Source organism: Pleurodeles waltl, chromosome 7 (assembly GCF_031143425.1).
Source record: "Pleurodeles waltl isolate 20211129_DDA chromosome 7, aPleWal1.hap1.20221129, whole genome shotgun sequence".
Classification (NCBI taxonomy): domain Eukaryota; kingdom Metazoa; phylum Chordata; class Amphibia; order Caudata; family Salamandridae; genus Pleurodeles; species Pleurodeles waltl.
The window spans coordinates 504,247,305-504,270,169 of NC_090446.1; the positions used below are offsets into that span (position 1 = coordinate 504,247,305).

At 41.0% G+C, this 22,865-nt stretch overlaps 1 protein-coding gene across 1 annotated transcript in view; it reads right to left on the reverse strand.

The window, feature by feature from the left end:
- Positions 1-745: 745 nt before the first annotated feature.
- Positions 746-22,865, reverse strand: part of PRF1 (perforin 1) — a 121,498-nt gene continuing 99,378 nt past the window's right edge. Inside the window, exon 3 of the mRNA XM_069201993.1 lies at positions 746-2,335. Within this exon, the coding sequence (XP_069058094.1) occupies positions 1,252-2,335 (1,084 nt within the window). The 3' untranslated portion in view covers positions 746-1,251. The remainder of the gene's footprint in view (positions 2,336-22,865) is intronic.

The window sequence follows — 22,865 nt, forward strand, 5'->3', positions numbered from 1 at the left end:
GGCACTTTGTGTGATCAGGCTCAAAGTCTCAAACACACTGAAATGCATGAGATTTCGGGTATGTTTAAGGTTGCTATCTGCACAATGGATAAATAGAGCCGACCAACAGAGAGCGGGACTTCGAGAAAAAAAACAATATTGAAGAGTTTTAAGTTGACACAGCAAAGGTATGCGATCTTAATGACACCATTTGGGGCAGGGGCTGTCTTCATAAGGTGGCCATTGTATTTGGGACACCGAAGAAGACTGAAATAACCTACTATGAACAATTAAAACAAGCATTGACAATGCATCGGGTCTCGCGTTTGCTCGAGTTAGAGCCGATCGCGTTGTAAACTCCTAACCCGACTTTTCACCTATCGGGCAAAAGTGCATTTATGCACGTAACCCGAAAAAGTGAAATCAAGTAGGTAAAGCGCTCGACTTCTGCCAAGCGAGATCGGGCTCGTAAATTAGTTAAAAAAAAAAAAAAGTCCACGAGCCCGATGGAAAACAGCGAGCCTCGCATGTTTTCTGTACTTGGTCACTGCGCTCGAGGAGGGCTAGCCACCGGAAAAGGCATGGCATATGCGTGCCTTAGACTAATGAAAGCAAGCCGATTTAATTAGGGAAGCCCACGAACCAAAAAAAAGCACTGACGTGAAGTTGACAGGGCTCGGAGCCCTTTTCTAAATACTAAAGAGTCTCCCTGCTATACGCATGCGCGAGCGCATGCAAAGCAGGCTCGACCCTATAAAGGGATCATGTATACAGCCAAAGTGTCCGTGGTTTAACTCAAATCTGTCTAACATAAACATAGCTCATCAATTGTGCCTGAAACGAACAAAAGCCCCGCCCCAAAACGGGTAATAAAGTAGGGAAAGAAAATAATTACTTATTTTGCTATAGTCGAAATGTATTGGGCATGGTTTGCATGATAATTAGGAAGCTCCACTCACCATTCTATAAGAAAGATCTAGACGCGCCTATTTCCTGCCTGAAAAAACAAAAGTATTTTAATAAATAATAGTGCTAATGGAGCCAGAGGGAAAGCAAGCCTAATAGGGTATATCAATAAATATGGCCCGGTAGATTTTGCCGTTAGGCAGTTTCTGTGCACATTTTCTCCAGTATACTCTAATATCCTCTGTTTTCCACTTTGTTTCATTTCTGTGGCTCTGCGACCAGTTCAAAGTTCTGTATTCCAACCAGTAGGCCACTGTATTTCAACCAGTAGGTCTCTTTTACTAAACATGTCAGTCTGCAGAGCATTCACTCCGGGGAGGGGACATAATCACGACACGTTGGACCCCCTAGAGATGGGCCACAGTCTAGCCTGTAATTGAAAGTCAGACTGCCGTGGTTCAGGTAGCAGATATCTTGGAAGGCCCCGGATGTCAACTGCTTGTTGCATGAACCCAAGCGATCATCGTCATATCGATTGTCCTCATCCCAAACTTCTAACTGAAGGGCACTGGCATCGTTCAATTGCACCATGCCAAAATCAAAGTGATTTTCCCAGACAGGGTTGTCATTGTTCCACACTGTGCTTGTTCTCATCTCTTTGGAATCGAATTTCAGCTTCACATAGGCATCGGTCTTTGTGAAGTAATCTCCCCAGAGTCCAGTGGCATATAGAATTTCCACAGTCATTTTGGCGAGTCCCCGACTGGTAGAGCAGCACATGCTGTTGACCCCTTGTCCGCCCGGGCAAAAACATGAACATGAGTCTCTTTTGCTAGGTTGGGCCCCCGAATGACACGTGTTAGAACAGTTCTTCCAGAAGGTCTTCTCTAGCACATATTCCCTGATGGCCAGCTTCAAGTTCTCTTTCTGGGGGGGACTTCTCCTGATAAGCTGGTGAATGGGCTGTAGGGAATACGAAAGGATTCCTGGGGTGATCTTGAGACTTTCTATCCAGGCATTGAAAGGCCCTGGATCTTGCCCATTGGAAAACAGAAGGTCTGTGCTAAGATGGCCACCCACAACCTCTGTCTCTCGCTCATTGTAGGTCTCATGGAAGCTGCCCTTGAAGTTTTTTCTCTTCTTCAGCTCTTCACAAGCGCTCACCACCGCTTCAACGCTGCCTTTTCCTCCTACATTGCCTGATGCCTCCAGGTTCAAGCAGTCTTTCACTTCGTCCACAGAGGATCCATCCAAACTGGACTCGCAGGTCTTGATTGCTGTCACATCTCGGATCTTGCCACCCAGGTGCACCTGGGTGAGGTAATGAGTTCCATAAGTATTTACCACCTGCCGATACTGAGCCTTGGTATTCTTGTCATAGGTGGCTGGGAGGCCCTTAAGTGCTGAGGAAAACTGTTGTGTAAGAGGAGGTCTTTCTTTGGTCCGGAATCTGCCAGGAAAAGCCAAAATATAAGTAAAAGAAATTATGGTTCATTGAGATGCCTTACTCTCTTATTCTTCAGAGGGCATATACGTTTGTTACAATGAGAAGCAGAATCACATAAATTATCCATTGTGCTACAACAAGCATGGTTACAACATATCACATAACATATGTGTGCTAAGATGAGCAAGGTTAAAGATATATAACGTGATATGCATATAATAAACATTAAGCATTATGGGTATGATTGCAACTTTGCATATTCTAAGGGATCTCTTTATACCCCCTTGGATAATGTGTGGCCCTTGTGGGATGTTGGAATAAATTTCTTGATTTGCTCTTTTCCTGGACTCTTTGTAATTTCTTAATGCACCAAACCTTTATTCTTCTTTTTACAAATACAGTCAGTGACACCTCGAAGGAAATTACCTCTATCATCTGGAAAAAGAAGGCCCCAATTGCCTTTACAGGTGTCTGAAGAGACGAGAGGTGCATGAAATCCCAATTACTCACCTTAGAAAATGCAAAATCACAAAGAATTTGGGTGCTTGGCTAGAATGATAAGACCTTGGGGTGGTAAACGAGATCTTGCCCTACATAGATTTGGACCACTCAGAAATTTTATAATGGATCGCTTGAAGAAAACTGGTTGCTCTGATGCTAAACCATATCAGAGGAGGGTCTCTCGATATGAAACATCATAGCACTTCAAACAACAAATATATATATATTTTATGAAACTGCATTTCTTTGTCAATTGTTAAATAGCAGATTAACGCTTCTCCCTGATGTATAAATGTTTGAGATGCCTATATATCTAAGTTAACCTATCAATTACTTTAGGTGAATTACATTTATTTTACTATCTGGTTCAAATTTCAGCAAAATGTAATCCTTTGTAAAATGGCCTACATGAAACATCATAAACTGGAGCCCCTCAAAACTTAAAAATCATTTCAAAGCATTCTATTTTATCATTGTTTTCCTCGTGTGGAGAGATGGATTTTGAAATGATAAATATACCTCAGATGTATTTCCATTTCCAAAATTCTTACAAAATATTTTCACAGCTCAGTGCCAGTTTCGAATTTAAAATCACTGGCACAAACAATAAATTCAAAAGGCTATCTGATTATCTTGTACTGTACTGTTTTTCAGTTTGGGGAGGAGCTAAAGAAATGTATTTATATGTGGTATTTATATTTACCATGTTGTTTTTGACTGAAGAGTTTGGAAAATACATAATATGTGAATGTAGTTTTTATAGATGAAAGATTGCTTGGATTCTGAAGAGAAACCAACATTTTCACTTCCCTTAATCATATGAAGTATGTGAAGTTTAACATTGCTCTTGTATTTTGTCATAACACATAATTTTCAAACAAAACATTTTCAAAATCTGTATTTCAGGCGTGCACACCATGCCAACAATAGGAAACAATTAGTCAACATTTTTAGCAGAAAGAGGAAACATTGCAGTTGTTCATTTGCTTCAGTTGAGAGTTACTTTAAGAAGGACTAAATCAAATAAAACCTTTGCTTGACTGCAGCAAAACTTGTGTTTTACTGTACTCTTTGCATCTGATTGTTAACTGTCCAATTCTGCCAATAACTGTGAAAGTCAACATAAACACATGTGCAGCGAAAAGATAAAAATTGTGGGGAAAATCCATAACGCATTAGTAGTAAGGTCATCATTTTGGTACTTATATTTGCTAAAAGTCTGCAACGAAAAATGTCCATGTCACTGATGCAATCTATCAAACTGAGGAACAGTTACCCAAAAACACAGTAGTATTAATGAGCGGCATCCAGGGACTTCTCCCACCGTAGCTTCTCTATTCTGTGGTGGCAGAATTGCTCCTATGATCCTCCAGAGGAAGAGGAACTTCACTGAGGTGGAGGTAGATATCATTGTGATCTATGTCATGGTGCTGGCCTGTCTCAACCTTACAGCTGTGGTCAAGTGGACTTTGTGGGACCATTTAATTATCATGTGCCATGAACTGGAGCTGCACACTGTTGGACAGAGAAAAAGGAAGAGGCAGGATGAGAAGAATGGTGCCAAGGAGAATTTGACCGAGAGGAATGTGGTAGCTGCATTACTCAGAGCTGGACACTGGTGAAGACACAGAATTACACTTGTGAAGCATGACATCATGCACAATATTCACATTTAGATGTGGCATGGCCTGTGCTGTGCTTCCCAGAATCTACAGCTCTATGCCCAAGCAAGTCAACAGGGTACAGTACCATGTCAACATGTCTCCCTGTCTCAGCCCCTCCTACCGTCATCATCTACCTTCTCACCTCCTATCATCTGCCTCACCTCCTCGCTCCTGTGGCTTCCTTCCTCAATGCCTGCTTTTGTTCTTGTTAGATTCTCCAAATATTCCATATAAATATTTTTCAAAAATATTGAGAGACACAAATATCATGTCAAAAACATCATGATGTCAAAAAATCTGTTTTAAAGTCTTTTTTTATCAATTTAAAAAAATATAGTAGTACGCAACATTGTTTTTTAATAATTTTGTTGAGTTTTATTAGCTTTTGTTATACGTTATTGTTATCTTAATGTTAGGGATGTATAACTGTTTTTATGGTGAAGTTATTTTTTTGCTTTGGGAATATATTTTACGTTTTTTTTATTGTATGCCAATTTTTTTGACTAGGTGTTGGATTTGTAGAGGAGTAAGGTGGGTAATTCTTTTAATATTTAGTTTTAATTGATTATAATTTCTAAATATGCGTATTTGATGATCATGCAAGCTAACGTTTTATGCATTTAAAAAATACCCTCTGGAAAATGAAAACACATTTTCTATCTGTTAATTGGATCATTAGATAATTGTGTTAATAATTTATTTTTAATATTTTGTATATACCTTCATTTATATGAATATGTTTTTGCATTAATGTGTATGGTTCTTTTTTCTGTTTTTAATTTAATTTGTTTTTGTGGTTGTTAGAATTTAAGGGTAATACGAGGGGAAGTACTTTCCTAATAGTTTTAATTTATGTTATTTTTAATACCATTTTATGTTTAGTTTTATATGTTAATTATGTGTGTATATTTTGTAATAATTATTGAAATATATTCTACGTTATTTTGTACTCATTTAGTGTAGGGAAAGTAAAATATGAGCTTTCTAAAGTGTAAAATTTTCCCTACTTTTGCTTACTCTGGAGTGGGAGTAGTAGTTTAGTTTTGAGCTTTCCTAAATCCAACACTTACCCCACTGCTGGATTTTGGACTATAAGAATATAGCACTTTAAAAAGTGCCTTAATAGTCCCTGACTGATAATTAAACCAAACAAAGACAAAAAGGCCAAGCTAAACATGATTGCAGACTACTTCCAACATTATTAGATTAGTGGAGGATTATTATAGGGAAATATGAGTTAATTTGAGCATGCATTTCTGTTAGTTAAATTAAATAGGATAATGGAGCGTTAAAGAGGGAAGAGTCTAGAAAGTGTTATTTGGGAGATCACAGTAGTAAGGTGTGGGATTAGTAAAAGGAGAAATGGAGGAGGGAAGAGTCTCTAGAAATGGATTAGGGAGATCATAGTAGTAAAATGAGGTTTGGGATGAGTAAAAGGAATGATACACGAGGGAAGAATATACAAAAGGGTTGTTTGGGAGATTGTCGTAGTAAAATGAGGTTTGGGTGATCCAAGGAGGGATAGAGGAGGGAAGAGTCTAGAAAGGGTTTAGTAGGAGGTTTAGGGTGAGTCAGAGAGTAGAGGTAGATGATATATTCAGAGAGGTATAGGATGAGACAACAGGGTAGTACATTGGTGAGAGTCAGCGTTTTTTTTCTTCTACTGTAGGAGGAAAGTAATAAATATATTGATACATACAGAGGGTATACATTTATAAGGAAGATAATATATCAAGATTTAAAGTTGTATTTTGTAAACTCAGACTTTCAAATGTTACTCTACTTTAAGCTAATTTGTGTATTTTAAAACTAATTCAGTCACAAAACACATCCAGATATTTCAATGTATTTTTAGCCCAAAGAGATTTTCAAGGGATGATAAGTGTAACTGTTTAAGTTAGACGTGTTTACTGAAAATAACGTTAAATGTCTCCTCATTAAGTTGGAGTAAACTGCGAGTCACTCGTGACTCAATCTGTGACACAAACTGTAGTAATAAGTTGTTATAATTCCCGGGATGCCACCTACTTTCAACAGGTTTGCAGCGCCACCCACATAAAACTACATTTCAAAACCATAAATATTATTCAATGTCAGCACATCAAATAGACATAAAACACATATAGCGCAGGGCACTGCATTTATCAGGCTTAGAAGATTTAACATAAGCCCCAATCCAAGTGCCTGAACACAATCCTAAATAAAAAAAATAAACTAATTTGAGATGCAGGACTGACAATGTGTGGTCCTCTGTGCTGAATGCCAGAGAGAGGTTAAGCAATAGTAAGAATGCAACAATAACCTTGTCCACCATGTTTAGCAAACATCTACAGGGATGTTGCTATGCCTTGATGGGGTGGAAACCAGAATAAGTGTCAAGAATCATGCACATATACAGGTTGTTCTCAAACAGACTCTAAAGCAGATTTGTATTTGCCACCTGCAGGCAACCTTTGAGTCCAATGATGCTTGCTGCTGCAACATCTAAAAACAAGGTTATCCATGACACAATAATTGGTGGAAAAAGTTGGAAAACTGATGCCAAAGCCAATGTGGCGCAGGGTCGTAACCTTTGTGCCACAGGGGCATCTGAGTTGCATAAAGACTGAACTTGGGGGATCTGGTCAGAAATGTTATGGTCTAAAGTTGAAGCTGGACCGTTATTGATAATGTCTGATTTGTCAGCTGTCATATTCCGATTGCGTATGAATGCAACTTTTCCCATAATAAAGTGGCCATAATAAAAATGCAGACAAGCCAGAAGAGAGGGGTTGGTTTCTCTAAGAAGGATCAATGTTATGCTCCACTCAAATGCCCAGCGACAGGAGAAAAGTGATTTGGAAAGAGTTTGGAGGTCTTTTACTTTCCTGTTCGCCACATGTAAATTAGAGCATCAGAGCTTCAATATAAGGGCTATAAATACCAATCGATCTTGTGATGGCCTAACTAATGTGTAGTGATAAATAGGTTACATTATTTGAGAACCGGCAAACAAAAGGTAGCAAAAGCCATGCAACTGAAAATATGCTATGTGAGCAGGACAGGGCTCACCACCTCCAAGAAATGAAAACAAGCGTAGAATATTTTAGCCACCTATATTACAGCCTCAGTTCCAGATTACTCAAAAAGAGGGACAAGAAAAGCTGACTGTACAGGCTGAAATCTCACATTTATATCCAAATAAAGGGCCAATAATGATCCTCACCAATAAATCAAACATCTATGTTGGACGATTTATATCTAACCAAATATAGCACAATCTTAACTGGCTAGCACACTCCGGGTCCACTGGGGAAGTTTCCTAAGAAACATATTTCCAATATCATATCAGTCATTGTTTTGTACTAATCTGGAAAAGAAAATGAATTTGTTGTAATTTCTTGTATTAAGTACTTTCCATTTTTATGTTGTTATTGAATATTCTTTGCATTTTTAAATATCTAGTGATTGTAATTATAAATAGTATTTGTATTTTGTATAATATATATATTTAGCAATATGTTTAAATATTATATTTATGTTTTGTGATTATTTTAAAGCATGCATTTTTATTTTTATGTATGTCAGCTATTTATTTTCATAGGTATATTTTTTAAAAGTAATATTTTTAAAGTTAATAAATGTTTTAAAGTTGATAAAGTGTACAGAATTGAAAAAACTCAACACACCTAAATATTTTGATCTTCTATATTTTTGTTGTCAATATTTTTCACATTACATACAAATTACGTAAAGTTGGTATCTTTGGCCTCAATATTTTCGGCAATATTTGAGGAGTTGAGGAGAGTGATTTATAAGCTCTCCTAAGGAAACCATACGTCCCAGCCACTACACAGAAACTTATATCAAGGCAGTGCCTAATTTGACCTGATTATTGCAGGTGGGGCCAACTGGTACTTATTTTTGGGGACCAGTACCCAGAGCAAGAGTAAGACACATAAAAATAGCAAACAAGGAGGGTGAGAAAGATGGAAAAACAGTGACAAGAGAAAATAAGGGTGAAAAGGAATCTGCAAGAGTAAGATAAAGGTGCAGGAAGGGTCCAGTGGATAATGGGACAAAATCAAGACTACGTAGTCTTGGTATTTGCCAACCTTGACATTCAGTAGTGCCGACTGTGAGCTTCTGAGCAAAGCTTTGGGCCACAGCATTTATTCTTTCACAAATTAAGCACTGCATGAAGCAGTATATAGAGTGATGTTATGAGAAACGCAGGCATCTAGCTTTGGAAGACAGGTATGATGCGTCCACTCTGTATGAGAAGTCACTGAATTGTTATACATGGAGGATTGCCGGACCTCAAACCAGAGATAGAGAAAATGTTGTAAACAGCCTACTCACTTTGCTGCAACCTTCTAAGTACTTACCAAGACTCTACTAGGAAAATTAAACTGTGTCTCATTCTTCCACCTTTCTGTCTCATGTTGTTCTCCTATCTCATTGTGTTCCTATCGCTGGCTTACTGTCTTCTCTCAACACCCTCGTACCACTTTTTTCACATGGCCATTTGCTAGAAATTGGGTTTCTAGTTGGCATAGGTATGCACCCTGTCCAAGTAAAGACCACAATTCTAGTCAGGCTAAGTCAGATACACAACCTAAATTAACCTGTGCTCCTCCTATGGCAGCTTGACACAGAGCAGGGAGGCCTAACTTTAAAAGGTAATGTGTAAAGTATTTGTACAACACAATTGCAGTAATCACAATGAAAGCACCACAAACAGACTCCACACAGGTTTATGAAAATGAAGATTATTTATCTGAGTAAATCAAGACCAAAACGACAAAAATCCAATTGATAAATCAAGAGTTGTGCAATTGGAAAGAAATTAAGTCAGAAAGCAGTATTAGACTAAAATGACAAGAATCTGATCAATACTGTGGAATTAATATCTGAGGAGTCCTCAAGATAGTAGAGGGGTAATTAATCCTGTGAGGTTCAAGCTAGCTGCGCTAGCATGTGGAAAGTGTCCCACACTGTCAGAGATAAAATAATGTGCTCCGATGACATTAGTGCGTTAGGAAATAAGAATGTGGGTGCTCCCTTTACGGAGGTTACGGTAATCCTCTCAGCCTCTATACCGGACACCTCCCTTGCAGAAATGGAGAGGCCCGAATTCCAGAATACCTTTTAAAGTATGGGATGCAGGCAGGTTCCAGGATGGGGGATTTGCTATAACGGTGGAAGTGCCTCAACGCTTCTACACAAAGTTCTATGGCGGTGGTTTTTGCACACTGGACTTGCATTTCAGGTTGAACTATAGAGTCTAGGGTGTCGTCAGCCCGCACACAGAGCCCCCGCCTCGGGTTTGTGTCATGCTGGTGCCGAGCTCCTTCTGAGGTAGGCAGGGCGGGAGGTGTAGCGATGTTGGGTTGGTCGGGCAGTTTGCCAGCCTCGGGGAGAGGAATTGGCAGGTGCTCGCTCAGCGCGTTGACAACATTGAGGCAACAAGATGTGGTCCTTGTGCCACCTTAAAGACCCAGTGCTGTCTCACTGTGTCAGTGCCCCATGCTCAGATCCAGGAAGAGACCCTTCTTCTTGGTCTAATTGAAACGGGGACGTTTAAGCCAAGACCACTGTTCCAGGACAGGCTCATGGTAGCAGGAATCACAAGGGGATTGCCGTGCTCAGACTCTCAGCAGGGTGAAGCCCAAGTGGTGATCTTATGGGGTGACAAGGTCTTTGATGTCCCTGAGGCCTCAGGGAAAAACAGTGGGCAAGCCAGCAAGCCTTTGGAGACAATCTGGGGGTGGTTATTAATCCTTGGGGTGCAGGGCAGAGATCAGCTGGCAGTAGGGCAGCACAACAAGGCAGAACAGCAGTTCGTGGGAATAGTCAATTCTGGCACAGTGGTGATCCTGGCACACAGCAGTTTTTACTCCAGTAGAGTTTTCTTAAGTCTAGAAGTTTACTGATATTAGTGGGCCAGAGACCCAATACTTATACTAAAAAGTGTCTTTCATTTAGGGGATGACTTAAAAAAATAATTGTGAAGTTCACAGATCCCCTTTTCTGCTCACCCCCGGCTCCAGACTATCCGTAGGGTGTAATCCGCCCCTTTGTGTGGGCTCTGGCCACTACCCTTTGAAATGTAAGTGGGAGCCCTTCCCAACCTCCTCCCCAGGAAGACCCATCAGTATGCAGATGAATGCAGATGCAGTTGAGTATCCTGTGTTGTGGGTATCTCAAGGGAATGCTGTCACCTAGCCCAGGCCAGATGTGTATTGGAGATAGGCTGTAGGCTCACAGGACTGTAAGGGCAGAGAAAAGCCCACTTACTGAATTCCAAAATAGTAATGATAAATCTGACTATACCAGTAAACAAATTTATCATTACTGTTCCAATTAAACTAAACATTATGCAGCTACTCCTCTCAGATCAGGAATTACAGTTTAAATGTATTATAAGGGATTTTCAGTGCTGGCATATGAGAGGAGCAGGCCTCACAGTAACGAAAAACAACTTTGGAATGTTTTTATTACCGGGACATGTGAAACTTAAAAAGTGCATCCTGCCTTTTACTTACTTGGCACCCTGCCCTATGTGATACTTGCAGCCTACCTTAGGGGTGACTTTTATGCAAGAAAATGGGAGTTTCAGGCTTGGCAAGAGGTTTGGAATGCCAAGTTGAGGTGGCACTAAGATTGCACACACAGGTTCAGTGGCTGGCCTGAGACATGTTTACAGGGCTACTTAAATAGGTGGCACAATCAGTGCTGCAGGCCCACTAGTAGCATTTAATCTACAGGCCCTGGGTATATGGTATACCATTTACAAGGGACTTATCTGTACATTAAATATGCCAATGGTGATACACCAATGTTACCATGTTTTAGGGGAGAAGCACATGCACATTAGTACTGGTTAGCAGTAGTAAAGTGCTCAGAGTCGCAACACAAACAAAAAGTTACAGCAACAAAACAAGAGGTAAAGTCAAAAGGTCTGGGGTAAGGCCACCCTAAGGATGCCAGGTCTAACACCGTCCCTTATATTCCTTTGTCACTGCCTCTTTCTGACCCAATCTCTCATTCTCCCTGTTTATTGATTCCTCCTATCATTTCTTCCCCTTCACACTCAGTTTCCTTGTCTCACAACTTCCCTGTGACATTGTTAGTGTCACCTAAGAATAGTACTGTGCCACCCAGCATATAGGGTATCTGGAACGTTCTTGTGAATTATCACTTTTTTCAGATGGCCTTCTTTGGACCAAATTAGGCTCCTCATGGGACAGGCTTTGGGCCTAACTTTCACATATCTCCTGCCACACAATGGTTTTAGGGTTGGAAGACTCTGGCACCTTATAGATGTGTCTGTCCAAAACAGTTTTTATCTTCCTCACTGGCTTATTTATCTCTCTAGGGAATCTCATATCAAGAGTCCCCTGAGAGGTACTCTACATGTTGTGAAAGTGCCGCTGTCCAACAGAGCTCTAATCTGTGATGCACAATGGCTGCAGAACAAGGCACTAATAATGAGTGATGGAATTTCACATAGAGCAGTAACTCAGTGTGGAATTCTGCCACTAGCAGTTTCAAGGAATATTTGGGTCTGCAAAGTTCAAACCTGATAATTCTGGGCTCTGATACATCAGGTTCATTTTCATGCTGCAGGGTAGGGGCTAGGGGCATCAGCACATCATAATCCTTGCCTGGCCTCTGTCTGACCCCTGCAATGGTTCTGGGTGAGCAGACAGTACTCCTCACAACACACTGAATTCTACCTTGAAACCCACACCCCACTCCCCCTTGTCACCACCTTCCATCAGCTGTCTCGCTGACACTCACCACTTGCTCTAAACAAGCAGAAAATGTCAGCGATTCTCTCACCAAAATCAGGGCAAAATGTACAAAAAAGGACCCATCTTACTAGGTCCGTGTAGTTATTCCCCTTTCCAGGGAGAAATGATGTATTAGCTGGAATGAGGTGTAAGGATACCGGCTGGACTCAAAGATGCAGGTTTCTTGGACACATATTACATACAGGACCCCTTGTGCCTACTTTCTGCACACCGACGCACTGTAATATTACAGAAGGAGACCATTCTGTAATATATGTAGTGTCAGTGCTATCTTAAGAAGGCACTCAATCATTTGAATGAGAGCATAGCTTTATAGAAGATTCATCTCCTAGGTTTACTTGTCTGGCATGTGTCAAATCATCAGTTCCAAAAGAATATTTAAGTTCTATGTATGCCTTAGCCTAAGTAGACTTCTTACTTACTTACTTATGCCTCTACTCCTCCTGGGGTATAGGCCATCTACTACGACTCTCCACCCATCTCTTCCTGGGCTTTTTTTTTCAATCTGACTCCAGATGTAACTCATCTCCTCACAGTCAGCCTCAAGGCCTCAAAGCCAAGTGTTTCTTGGCCTTTCTCTTTTCTTTTTCCTTGAGGGTTCCAGGTCAGGGCTTGCCTGGTGGTAATTGATGCAAGCTTACGGAGGGTGAGACCTATCCATCCGCAGTGTCTTTTCAGGGTTTCCTCATGAGGAGAGTTGGAAAGTTTGCTTCCATAGGTCATTGGTGCTGATGGTGTTTAGTCAGCAGATCTGGAGGATTTCCCTCAGACTGGTGCGGATGACGGTCTGAACTTCATTGTTAGTGATCACTGTTGTCCTCCAAGCTTCTGCTCCATACAGGAGGGCTGATTTCACGTTGATGTTAAAAAGCCTGGCCTTGGTGTGCAGTGTGAGGTTCTTGGAGCTCACAATCTTCTTCAGATGAATGAAGGCAGCCCTTGCTTTGACAATTCTTTTCTTGAAATTGCTGTCTGTGCCACCTTGTTAGTCTATGACACTACCCAGGAAGGTAGAGGCCTCAACCTCTTTCAGTACATCACCAGCCAGAGTGACTGTAGTTCTGCTGGCTATGTTAGCCTCCAGAATACTGTTTTTTCCACTGTGAATGTTAAGGCCAAGTTGTGCTGTTGTGGGTGCCACACTGTCGGTCTTCTCTTGTACCTGAAAATAGGGATTTGGGAATAGAGCCAGGTCGTCTGCAAAGTCCAGTTCGTCAAGCTGCATCCACAGCTTGGATCCCATTTCTTATTTTTGCTGTGGATGCCTTCATGACTCAGTCTATGGCCAACAGAAAGAGAAAAAGTGAGAGCAAACAATCCTGTCCTCACTAGGAAGGCTTCCATAAGCTGTCCTCCATGGATTATCTTGCATGTCACTCCTTCATAGGAGTTCCTGATGACTCTTACAAGTTTATCTGGCACAACGCTGTCTATAGCCTTCTCTTAGTCGGTGATGTTAACATAGCATGGACTTCACCAAAACCATTCACTCATGTTCCAGTTACAAACCTTAAGCAATTGATTTTCCATTCCAACCTATTTTTAACTTTAACTTTTTTTTTACTTTTACTGGAGCATTTTGGGGTGCATTAGACATTCATAAATGCGAAATTCTGTGAGGCCACCATTAGTGAAATTGAGCTAAGGGGTGTTCCTACCCCAGCATATCATCTACTGTCACTCTTGCAAGCAGAGTAAGTGGGTTAATCCATACAGATGCTGAGGGAGTCAGTGGTACCAAGATGATTCTACCTTCTAAATACAAAAGCAAGATCTTTTAATAAATAAAATAGCTAGGAAATAAGTAACCTATTTTCTCAAATTATAACAGTAAGTATACATAAGTATAGATTTATTTTCAAAAACTTCACATCTACGTCCCTTGAAAATATATATATATATATTGTCAATGGGAATAGTTGTGGATTTAAGAATAGCGAATCTATACTTCCTATATATATATATATATATATATATATATATATATATATATTTATTTATTTACAGTTACATATATCATTTTGTTTTAAGTCAAAACCACATAGCTTACTAAAGGGAGCCTTTGTTAGGTAATGGATGGCCTCTGGAAGTAATCATGCATCACGCACGTTCTCTCGGTTTGAAGCCTCCTCCTCTTCTAATCAATGACTTTGACACATTCAGGAAGGCTTTAAAAAAACACCTATTCTACTACCTCTTGCTAATGCTCTGGCCCCTTTTCTAAGTTTCCTCTGTGGTTCTTTGTCTTCTTCTTATAACTTGGTCCCAGTGCCACTCCTGGAAATAGTCACACTTTACAACTAAATAAATAGCTATTACTTTGACCATAGAATGGTAGTCAATATCCTGCACTCAATATTGTTGGAGATCAATATTAAAAACTCAGTATTGTGGTAGAGCACTCACATATATGGGATAAGGTGCCCTCTGCTGTACATTATAATAACATTGCAAGTCACAGAGGAGTTTTGTGACAATATTTCTTTCTCTTATAAGGTCATGGAACTATAAGTGGCTTGCAGCACCCTATTAACATATGGCAGAGGGTATTTTACTCGGTATTAAATGTGGTCACATCATCACCCATCCCACAAACCACTTAAATCTGTAGTGTCTTGCTCATTCATATGAAAAAGACAGTATGGTTGCAGAGATGAAGAATAAAAGCAAAATCTATAGTGTGAAATGAAACGCACTTAAAAGCAGTTAGTAAACATGTAAGAATCAGGGTAATGTAAATCAGATATAACCCAGAATGAGCAGTAACATGCAGAGAGATTCTTTCTAGCAATGAACTATTGAAAAAAAAAAAAATATGCTGCCATAAAGCTCATCTTTGTGCTTAGCTCTGTTCATCTTTAGAAAAAGAGATCATAAGAACAAAAAAGTATTTAAACTGTTCAGTGTAATTATGCTCCATGACTGCCTTTCACCGTGTCTCTCACCTCTGGCAGCAGACATTATCATGTCACAAGTTAACTGTAATAAGTTATGGAAGTTGAGCATCTACATCATTTTCTTATCAAAAGCAACTAAAGACATCAAAACTCAACTGTAATAAGGAAATGAGACATAGGTTTTTATACTAGGATTGCAAACTTCCATGTATTATAGCTCAGACATTGACCTCATAGATGCAATGGGTATGCACATGACCTTGTATATCTTCAGTATGCCTGACCCACTGACCTGTGCTAAATGTTGCCTCCTCAAGGCCAGCACTGGGACAACTTATTCAAATTGGGATCTACTTCTAAGTCAAAGTAGGAAAAGAAGAAAACACTAAATAGTGTGGTTTTATCAGTCCCCTACTTTTCAGACTTGGGCTGTGACATAATTTTGGAATATTTCAAGTCTGTTTTTTAATCCAAATCTTCCATGACCAGCACATAGTGTTTTATGAGATGCTGAAGTCCATTGGATGTCTGAGAAGTTGTTGCAGCTTCATCAACATACACTTAAAGAGGAAATGTTCTGGGTCCTTCTTCCAAAGCTCTCCCAGTGATCTGCACGGAACAGTAGGAACAGCTGTGGCTCCTCCACAATGGTGAGAGAGCATCACCCCACTGGCTAAGAGCCAGCAGCTGAAAAATAAAATTATATTTCATTATTGTTTTATTTTTCAGCTGCTGGCTCGGCCAGTGTGTACAGGGAGGGGCTGGGCTATGGGAGGGGGAGAAGGAGTAGAGTACACTTAAGTGCGCATGTCAGTTTGGCCAGCCATTTTAGGCTGGCCAAACTGGCATGCGCACATAGGTTTCTCCACCCCAGCTGTGATGCACAGACAGGTTGGAGAAACAGCACAAACTCCAATGCAATGTCTGGGGGGCAGACCAATACGCTCAGAACAATCCTGGCACTGCCCTCATGCTAGGTATAGAGTAACAGCACCCCAGGATTGTGTGTGGAGCCTGTGCTGGTCTCCCAGGGACTGCTGGGAAACCATCAGGAGTGAGAAGAGGAGCAAGGTGGCAGGCATTGGCAGGACATGTACATTTTTTTTGTTTTCATGATTATTATTATTTCCCCTGTCCCCATCCCCTGTGACCCCGCCTGGAGATTTGCAGTCGCCGCCACTGAGTGGAAAGGGGGCACTGCCCTCCTGTCTCATCCATTTTAGGAACCTGGCTGGATATTTGAATTCATTTCTGGCAGCAGACGTCCGCTAACTATGTTTGCTTTACAGGAGAGTCAGCAAATTATACTGCTCACTCCTTCTTTTCAGAATGTTTCACAACTTTGGTCAGGGAACAAGCTGAGAACACATCCCTAAAACCTTGACAGATCGCCCCTTGGTGGTATATTTGGATGTATTCAAATACAGTTTTAGCCACTGTTCATTTGTCCACAAACCTCTCCAAAAGCCATACATAACACCCAACTTAATAACTCCTTTGCTTTGTCCAGGCCTGCAGGCACCAAAAAATACTCCCATTAGCTAGGCCAGGGAATAGATAAAGGCTAAAAACGATAAGCGTCTGACCTTTTCTGCTGTTTGAAGATGGGACCAATATCCAAAAAGCGCCATGTCCTTTGAAATGAATGTGAGCAACAAATAGTATTCACTACCCACATGGAAGATCGTTCTCTTTGCTTGCTGTTTCCTACTTGAATGGCTTGCCAAGAGTACTGAAACACACTAACTTAGAAAGCATCTCCATGAAAGCTCTTAAAATATGGATCTTCACATCTTTATAGGCAGTGTTTTTTACTCAGCTTTGCAGTTTACCCTGCAGGTTTAGGTCTTCTAGCACCCGGATGGCCAGTTTTTTGGGCATTTTTTGCACTTTATAAATGTCTCATTCAATCTTCAACATTATAGTGGTAAAGATACACTGGAATATCATTTGGCCATGCCGGACTCTGTGTTACAGCTCTAGGCACTGTCTTCAAGATAAACAATATTTTAGGGGGTCAGCACTACAGGCTTCAGTGCATAGATAGTTCCCTCCACTGGGCTGTCATACAGATTTACCAGGTACTCCAACCAACTTTCTGCTGCTATGTCGGTATTTGTGGCATACTACAGAGTGTATCCCAGGGCTGGAGCCATTCTTACAATTAAATAGGTGATAGCAGTCAAATCACTAACAAGAAGCCTAGAACAGCTTTACCCCTCATTGACTAAGTGTTGCTTTTGTTCTCTGTTTAGTGATTAGCTAGCAGATAGCTTGGATAAGGCTCAGAAGAGATGCAAAACATCTCAATTCAAATGTGTGAACTGAGTTGGTAAGACACAAAGGCCCAGATTTAGGAGGCCCTAACACCATCCCTTCGCCACATTAGCGTCATTTTGTCCCCGCTAATGTGGCAATGGAAAGCCAAAAACACAGCGCAATAATTACAAAGTGGTGCAATGCTGCCATTCCGCCACTCTGTAACCGCTTGCACCACATTATGCCTGCGCCAGACATAATATTTGCTAGGGTGGGAAGCGTTCAGGCACTAGGGGGTCTGAAAAGTGACATTGCAGTAGGCGCAGCACCACTTTTCATAAATGTGCCCCAAGATGTTTCCATTTGTCAGATCTTCCATAACAGAGGCAGGTACTTTACATTTAACATTATATTTGCAATTATTTCAGGGGAAGCTACTCAGAATCTGTGATGTGGATACAGATTGAATTTATCAAATTCTAGATGCAAAGAAATAGTTAAGTTGCATTTATTGAATGAGGCATAAACTCTGGCGCACAAATGTTAAAAGTCAATGAAGTCTTCCAGCAACATGATGTCTGCAATGTAGGGATTAAGTAATCTGCTCCTCATTTGTGTAACAGATCCCACGGCAACAAAATGTTTCAAAGTTTACAATTCCAATTTTAGTGTAAACAGCTCACTATTAATATTTTTACAATTTTCATTGAAGGCCCCCTAAAAAGCGGGCAGGTGAAGCTTACACTACTAGGGGTTGACTGAGTAGACAAATGCATACCCTTTTAGCAGAGTATAAGGGACGAAGGGGCTGATTAGTAAGGGATTTCACGTTTGCAAGTACTGCAGCTTGGTAAATTACAGGCTTTGTGACTGCTAAATCATATACTGATGTGTACCAAAACAACTTTGCAAGTCGCAAAACTTTTTCCGAATCATAAAATGGATTATGCGACTCACACCAAATTGCAGTTTGAAAGGCGGTGTATAATGGGTGTTCCTTCCTAATCGCAAATCGGTATGGTCTGTATCAATGGTTTATGACCATAATTCTGGCTGCAAATCATTGACTCTCACGCTGGGGTGGTAATTGATTTGCATACACGAAGGGGGCCTGTTTGGTTTCCTCAGCCTTTGCGCAATGCTGTGGTAGCTTCGGGGGCCTGATTAACAAGGGAAAGCTTACAGTTTTGTGTAAGTTTGTTTGTTTGGGAATTCACAAACTCTGGTTTAATACGGAGGGCCTGAGAACAATCTTGGAGACGGGGTTACTTTGTCACAAACGTGACAGATATCCCGTCCGCCTAATTATAATTCCATTATATCCTATAAAACTTGTAATATGGTGGACGGAATATAAAGCATGGTTGCGACAGAGTATTTCATCCGCCAAGATTATACTTAGGCCCTAAGTGTATGACTGCGGAGGCTCCACAGTTTGGACGGAGAACTCTACACATAAAAAATAGGCATGTCTATGACGGTAGCCAATCATAGGGAGTTGTACATTTTGACTGGCCTAATGACGTGCCTAATGAATATTAATTAAGCAGGTCATTATGTGACCCCCTGCAATTCCTTATTTTGTGAACCAAGCTATTCATACATAGGTTGGTTTGAAAATAAAATACTGATTGCAAAAAGTTGATGCGCATCTGTAATCGCATTTTGCAACTATATCATTTTGTACATACACCTGTCCCTTAAATCTTGGTGGGAAAGCCCTAACACTAATGGACCAGACACCACTGATGGGGTGGGAGGTTCCAGGTGCAGCACCACTTTTCAAAAATCTGCCCCCAATTTTTTCATTTGGATTTGTTTCCAGCCTGATGGCTTCATCGTCTTGTTCATCAAACATTCAGTCATTATTAGGAATCAATTAAGCCACAGAAAGAAGTAAGTTCTGGACAGTTATTCTTGTCAGAATGCTAGATTTCTAAATACCTTTTGAAATGTAGAGCATACACTGAAATATGTACAACACACACCAAAGTCATTATAATACACATTAAAGCCAATATGGCATTTACCAGAATGCCTAATGTGTCTTTAGATGGTGCTAGACCCTCTTAAATATGGGCCTTGGTCTATTAGACCTATGCGGTGAAACAGTCCTGAAAATCCTTCCTGCAGTCAACAAAATCCCTCTGCGCTACTGGCACCAAGTTCTGAGAAGTACTGCATGGAAAAAAAGGCTTGCAAACAAAACCACACGTGGAACGCAGGTAACACATGTGACCATGCTAGAAGGTTTGTGATCTTAGGACTTGATTTGCATACCAAAACTGTGAGACATCTGAGAGGGAACCCTCATGAAATCCTTTGAACACTTAGGAGCATATTTACAAGGAACTGGCGCAGCGTGGCGCTGTGCCAAAATTGGCAGCGCTGCGCAGAATCAGTTCTGAAATGCAGGGATGCACCATATTAACAAAAGTACTTGCGCAACCCTGTGTTTCCCTAGTGCGGGCGCAAAATTTAGCAGCCAGCGCCAATGCAGGTAACCTTGCACCATAGTGCAAGGGTGTCTGCGTTGAAGGGAATGATTGTTTATGTGCAGGAAGAAGCCCCTCCCTGCACATAAACAATCTACAGTGGCGATTTGGCACTTCTATGTGTGCTGCAAATCATTATTAGTGAATGATTGTTTATGTGCAGGAAGGGACACCTTCTTGTGCATAAACAATCATTCATGGCCTTTTGCTCTTTCTATGTGTGCTGCAGAATGCAAAAAGCAAAACTAGGAGAAATAAAAGTATGTCTCCTCGTTGTACGAAGCTAACACCACACATGGGGTGGCATTTTTTTTGGCACTGCCTCAGATTTACGATTCCTTTAAATCTGGGGCAGTGTCAAAAGCAATGGGTATTGCGGTGGAACGCTCAGAGCAACACCCATTACACACCCCTTTGCCGCAGAAAACTGCGTTGGAGGGGCCCATTTATACAAGGCCACTTTTAGCTACAAAAGGTGTCTTGTAAATATGGCACTAGTGGCTTGTAAATGTGCTCTTATGTGTTGGATTTTACTCTCTATAAGACCCAATGTTACCGCAACTTAAAACTGAGATATGCACTGGAAAAGCAATTTAAAGTCTCAGTAACAAACCCAGAGTTCAATCCACTAGAAGCAAAACTGGCAATAGAGAGACTGGGTGAAATAGAAATTTCTCGCTTCTACAGATCCTTGATACTAAACATCACTGACCCACTAAATGAGCTAAGCACCCAGTGAGAGGCGGACCTAGATGCCCTAAAATACATCGAGAGGGCAGAAGCTAAAATGGCCTCCTGGATCTTAGCATTATCATCCCATCTCTTACTCATTCAGTTTAAATACATTCAAAGGGTGTATGACAACCCAGAAAGACTCTAGAAGTGAACAACAGCTGCAACCCTCACTGTCTATGATGTAACACAGAAGGACACTCATTTTTACAAAGTCTACAGAGCAACCTAGCCAGGAGCCAGCAGCGCACTGTACGAGGTCAATATGGAAATAACCCCTTATCAATATATTATGTACACACATACACAATTCAATAGTGGAAGTTACAAGAAGATGTACAGTGTTAAATCATGACAGAGCAATTCTGAGGATCATTTAGGAACTTGAAGAACTTTGATATTCCCACAGGCTCACTGCAATGTGAATATTTTTAAGAGACATCACACCAGCCTGGAAATCCAATAGACCTCTTGCCTTTCATGAATGCCATAAAGGAATGGACTACAGTGCCAAAGCTGTACAACCCATGTATAAATATTGAGGATGCCAGAAAACATGATAAAATGTGGATACCTTGGTGCCAGTACTTCTATAAAATAATACCCAATGTTTAATCTACTGAATCACATTAAACTACTATCTACCATGAATGAAGGGTCCACTATTATTGGAGATCTTATACTGTTGTTTGGCATATTTCTGGTTTGCTGCTATAAGGTTGTAAGGATATGAAAATAATAAAAAAAATAGTAATGAAAAATAAGGCCATTTATCTGCTTAAGGTAGAAAAAACGCCCATCTTAAAAAAGGTACCTACTGTGGGCATAAATCATCCTACTTTTTTTTTTGGAAGATGGTCGCTCCGCTATAAAATCATATGCCACGGTTCAGGATACACTATCAATGGTTGTACAAAAGTCTTAGAATGTAAGGATGTATGCTGGGAAAAAGATAGGACAGCCAAGAACATATTCTTGGATGTTATAATGAATGCAAGATCATTAAACTAAATCCACAGCAGTAAAATATTTTCATCATACAATTCATTTTGTCAAACAAGAGAAATATTTAGATGAAGGTATTCTAATTCTTTTGGAGCCATGTTTTCTTTCCTTGAACAATCTTAACTTTGTTAACCCTTTGGGTGCGGGCGTCGGCCACACTACCTCCCTGGTGCGGGTCACGAACAGTGCCCGACACCAGGGAGGGGGCTAATAAATCCTCGGGTGCATCGCACCCGAGGATTATCCCCGGGAGACACGGAAGCTTTTCCGTGACTCCCCCCCGCCCCCCACCTGCCCCTTTGTGACATCAGCATGCCGCGAGGCGCGCTGACGTCACCTTGTTGATTTCCCCGTAAGGCCGCTTCCTGCTCCGATGGGGAAAACCGCTCCAAACGGCCTTCTCCCATGTTCTGGAAGGCCTCGTAAGAAAGAGGAGACTCTCCCCTTTCTTACGAGGCCTTCCTGAAAGTGTTTCCTGGCTGTGCTGCGATCAGGGGCCAGGATACACCACTAGACACCAGGGATTTCACTTGGGGGTGTCGGCCCCCTCGGAAAACGTAATATTTTCAGGTAGGTAGGTGTACCCTGGGGGGGCGCGATCACTTTCAATTGCGCTCCAACTGACGCATTTCAACCGTAGCTTTTAGGCAGCAATAAAAAAGTCAAGTAAGTATTGTGACTATGTTTCTGCTACAAAAGGATCAGACTTTTGTCTAGTGGCAATTTTAGTGCCATAAAGAAGCGCAGAAGGTTTATATGCCTACTGCAAAGAGCAAATCTGTATTTTGTGTCAATAGCGGAGTACATTAGTAAAGTCAGCCATTACCTGCGCTATTATACAAATTAAATGTATGTGCGGGGTGGGGCGTGGCTATGGAGAGATGAAGGGCACTTTTGCTGGGTGGTAATGAGGGAATCCGAGGAGTAGGGAGGGGGAGCACCAATAATGATTGTTGGACTGGGCGCAGGAGGTGCTAAAGACTGTGACGAATGGTATGTGACTAGGTGTTTTTTGAGTGTCTTGAAAGAACGTGCTGATTGAGGGAAGAAGCGCATGTAAGGTGGCCTCTACTGTTGCACGTATCTCACACACACCATCGATTTTGTGACTGTCTACGTAGGCTACTGTTTTAGAGCAAAAGTTTAGCCAATAGCAGAGATGGCATCTTGATGGGTGACTG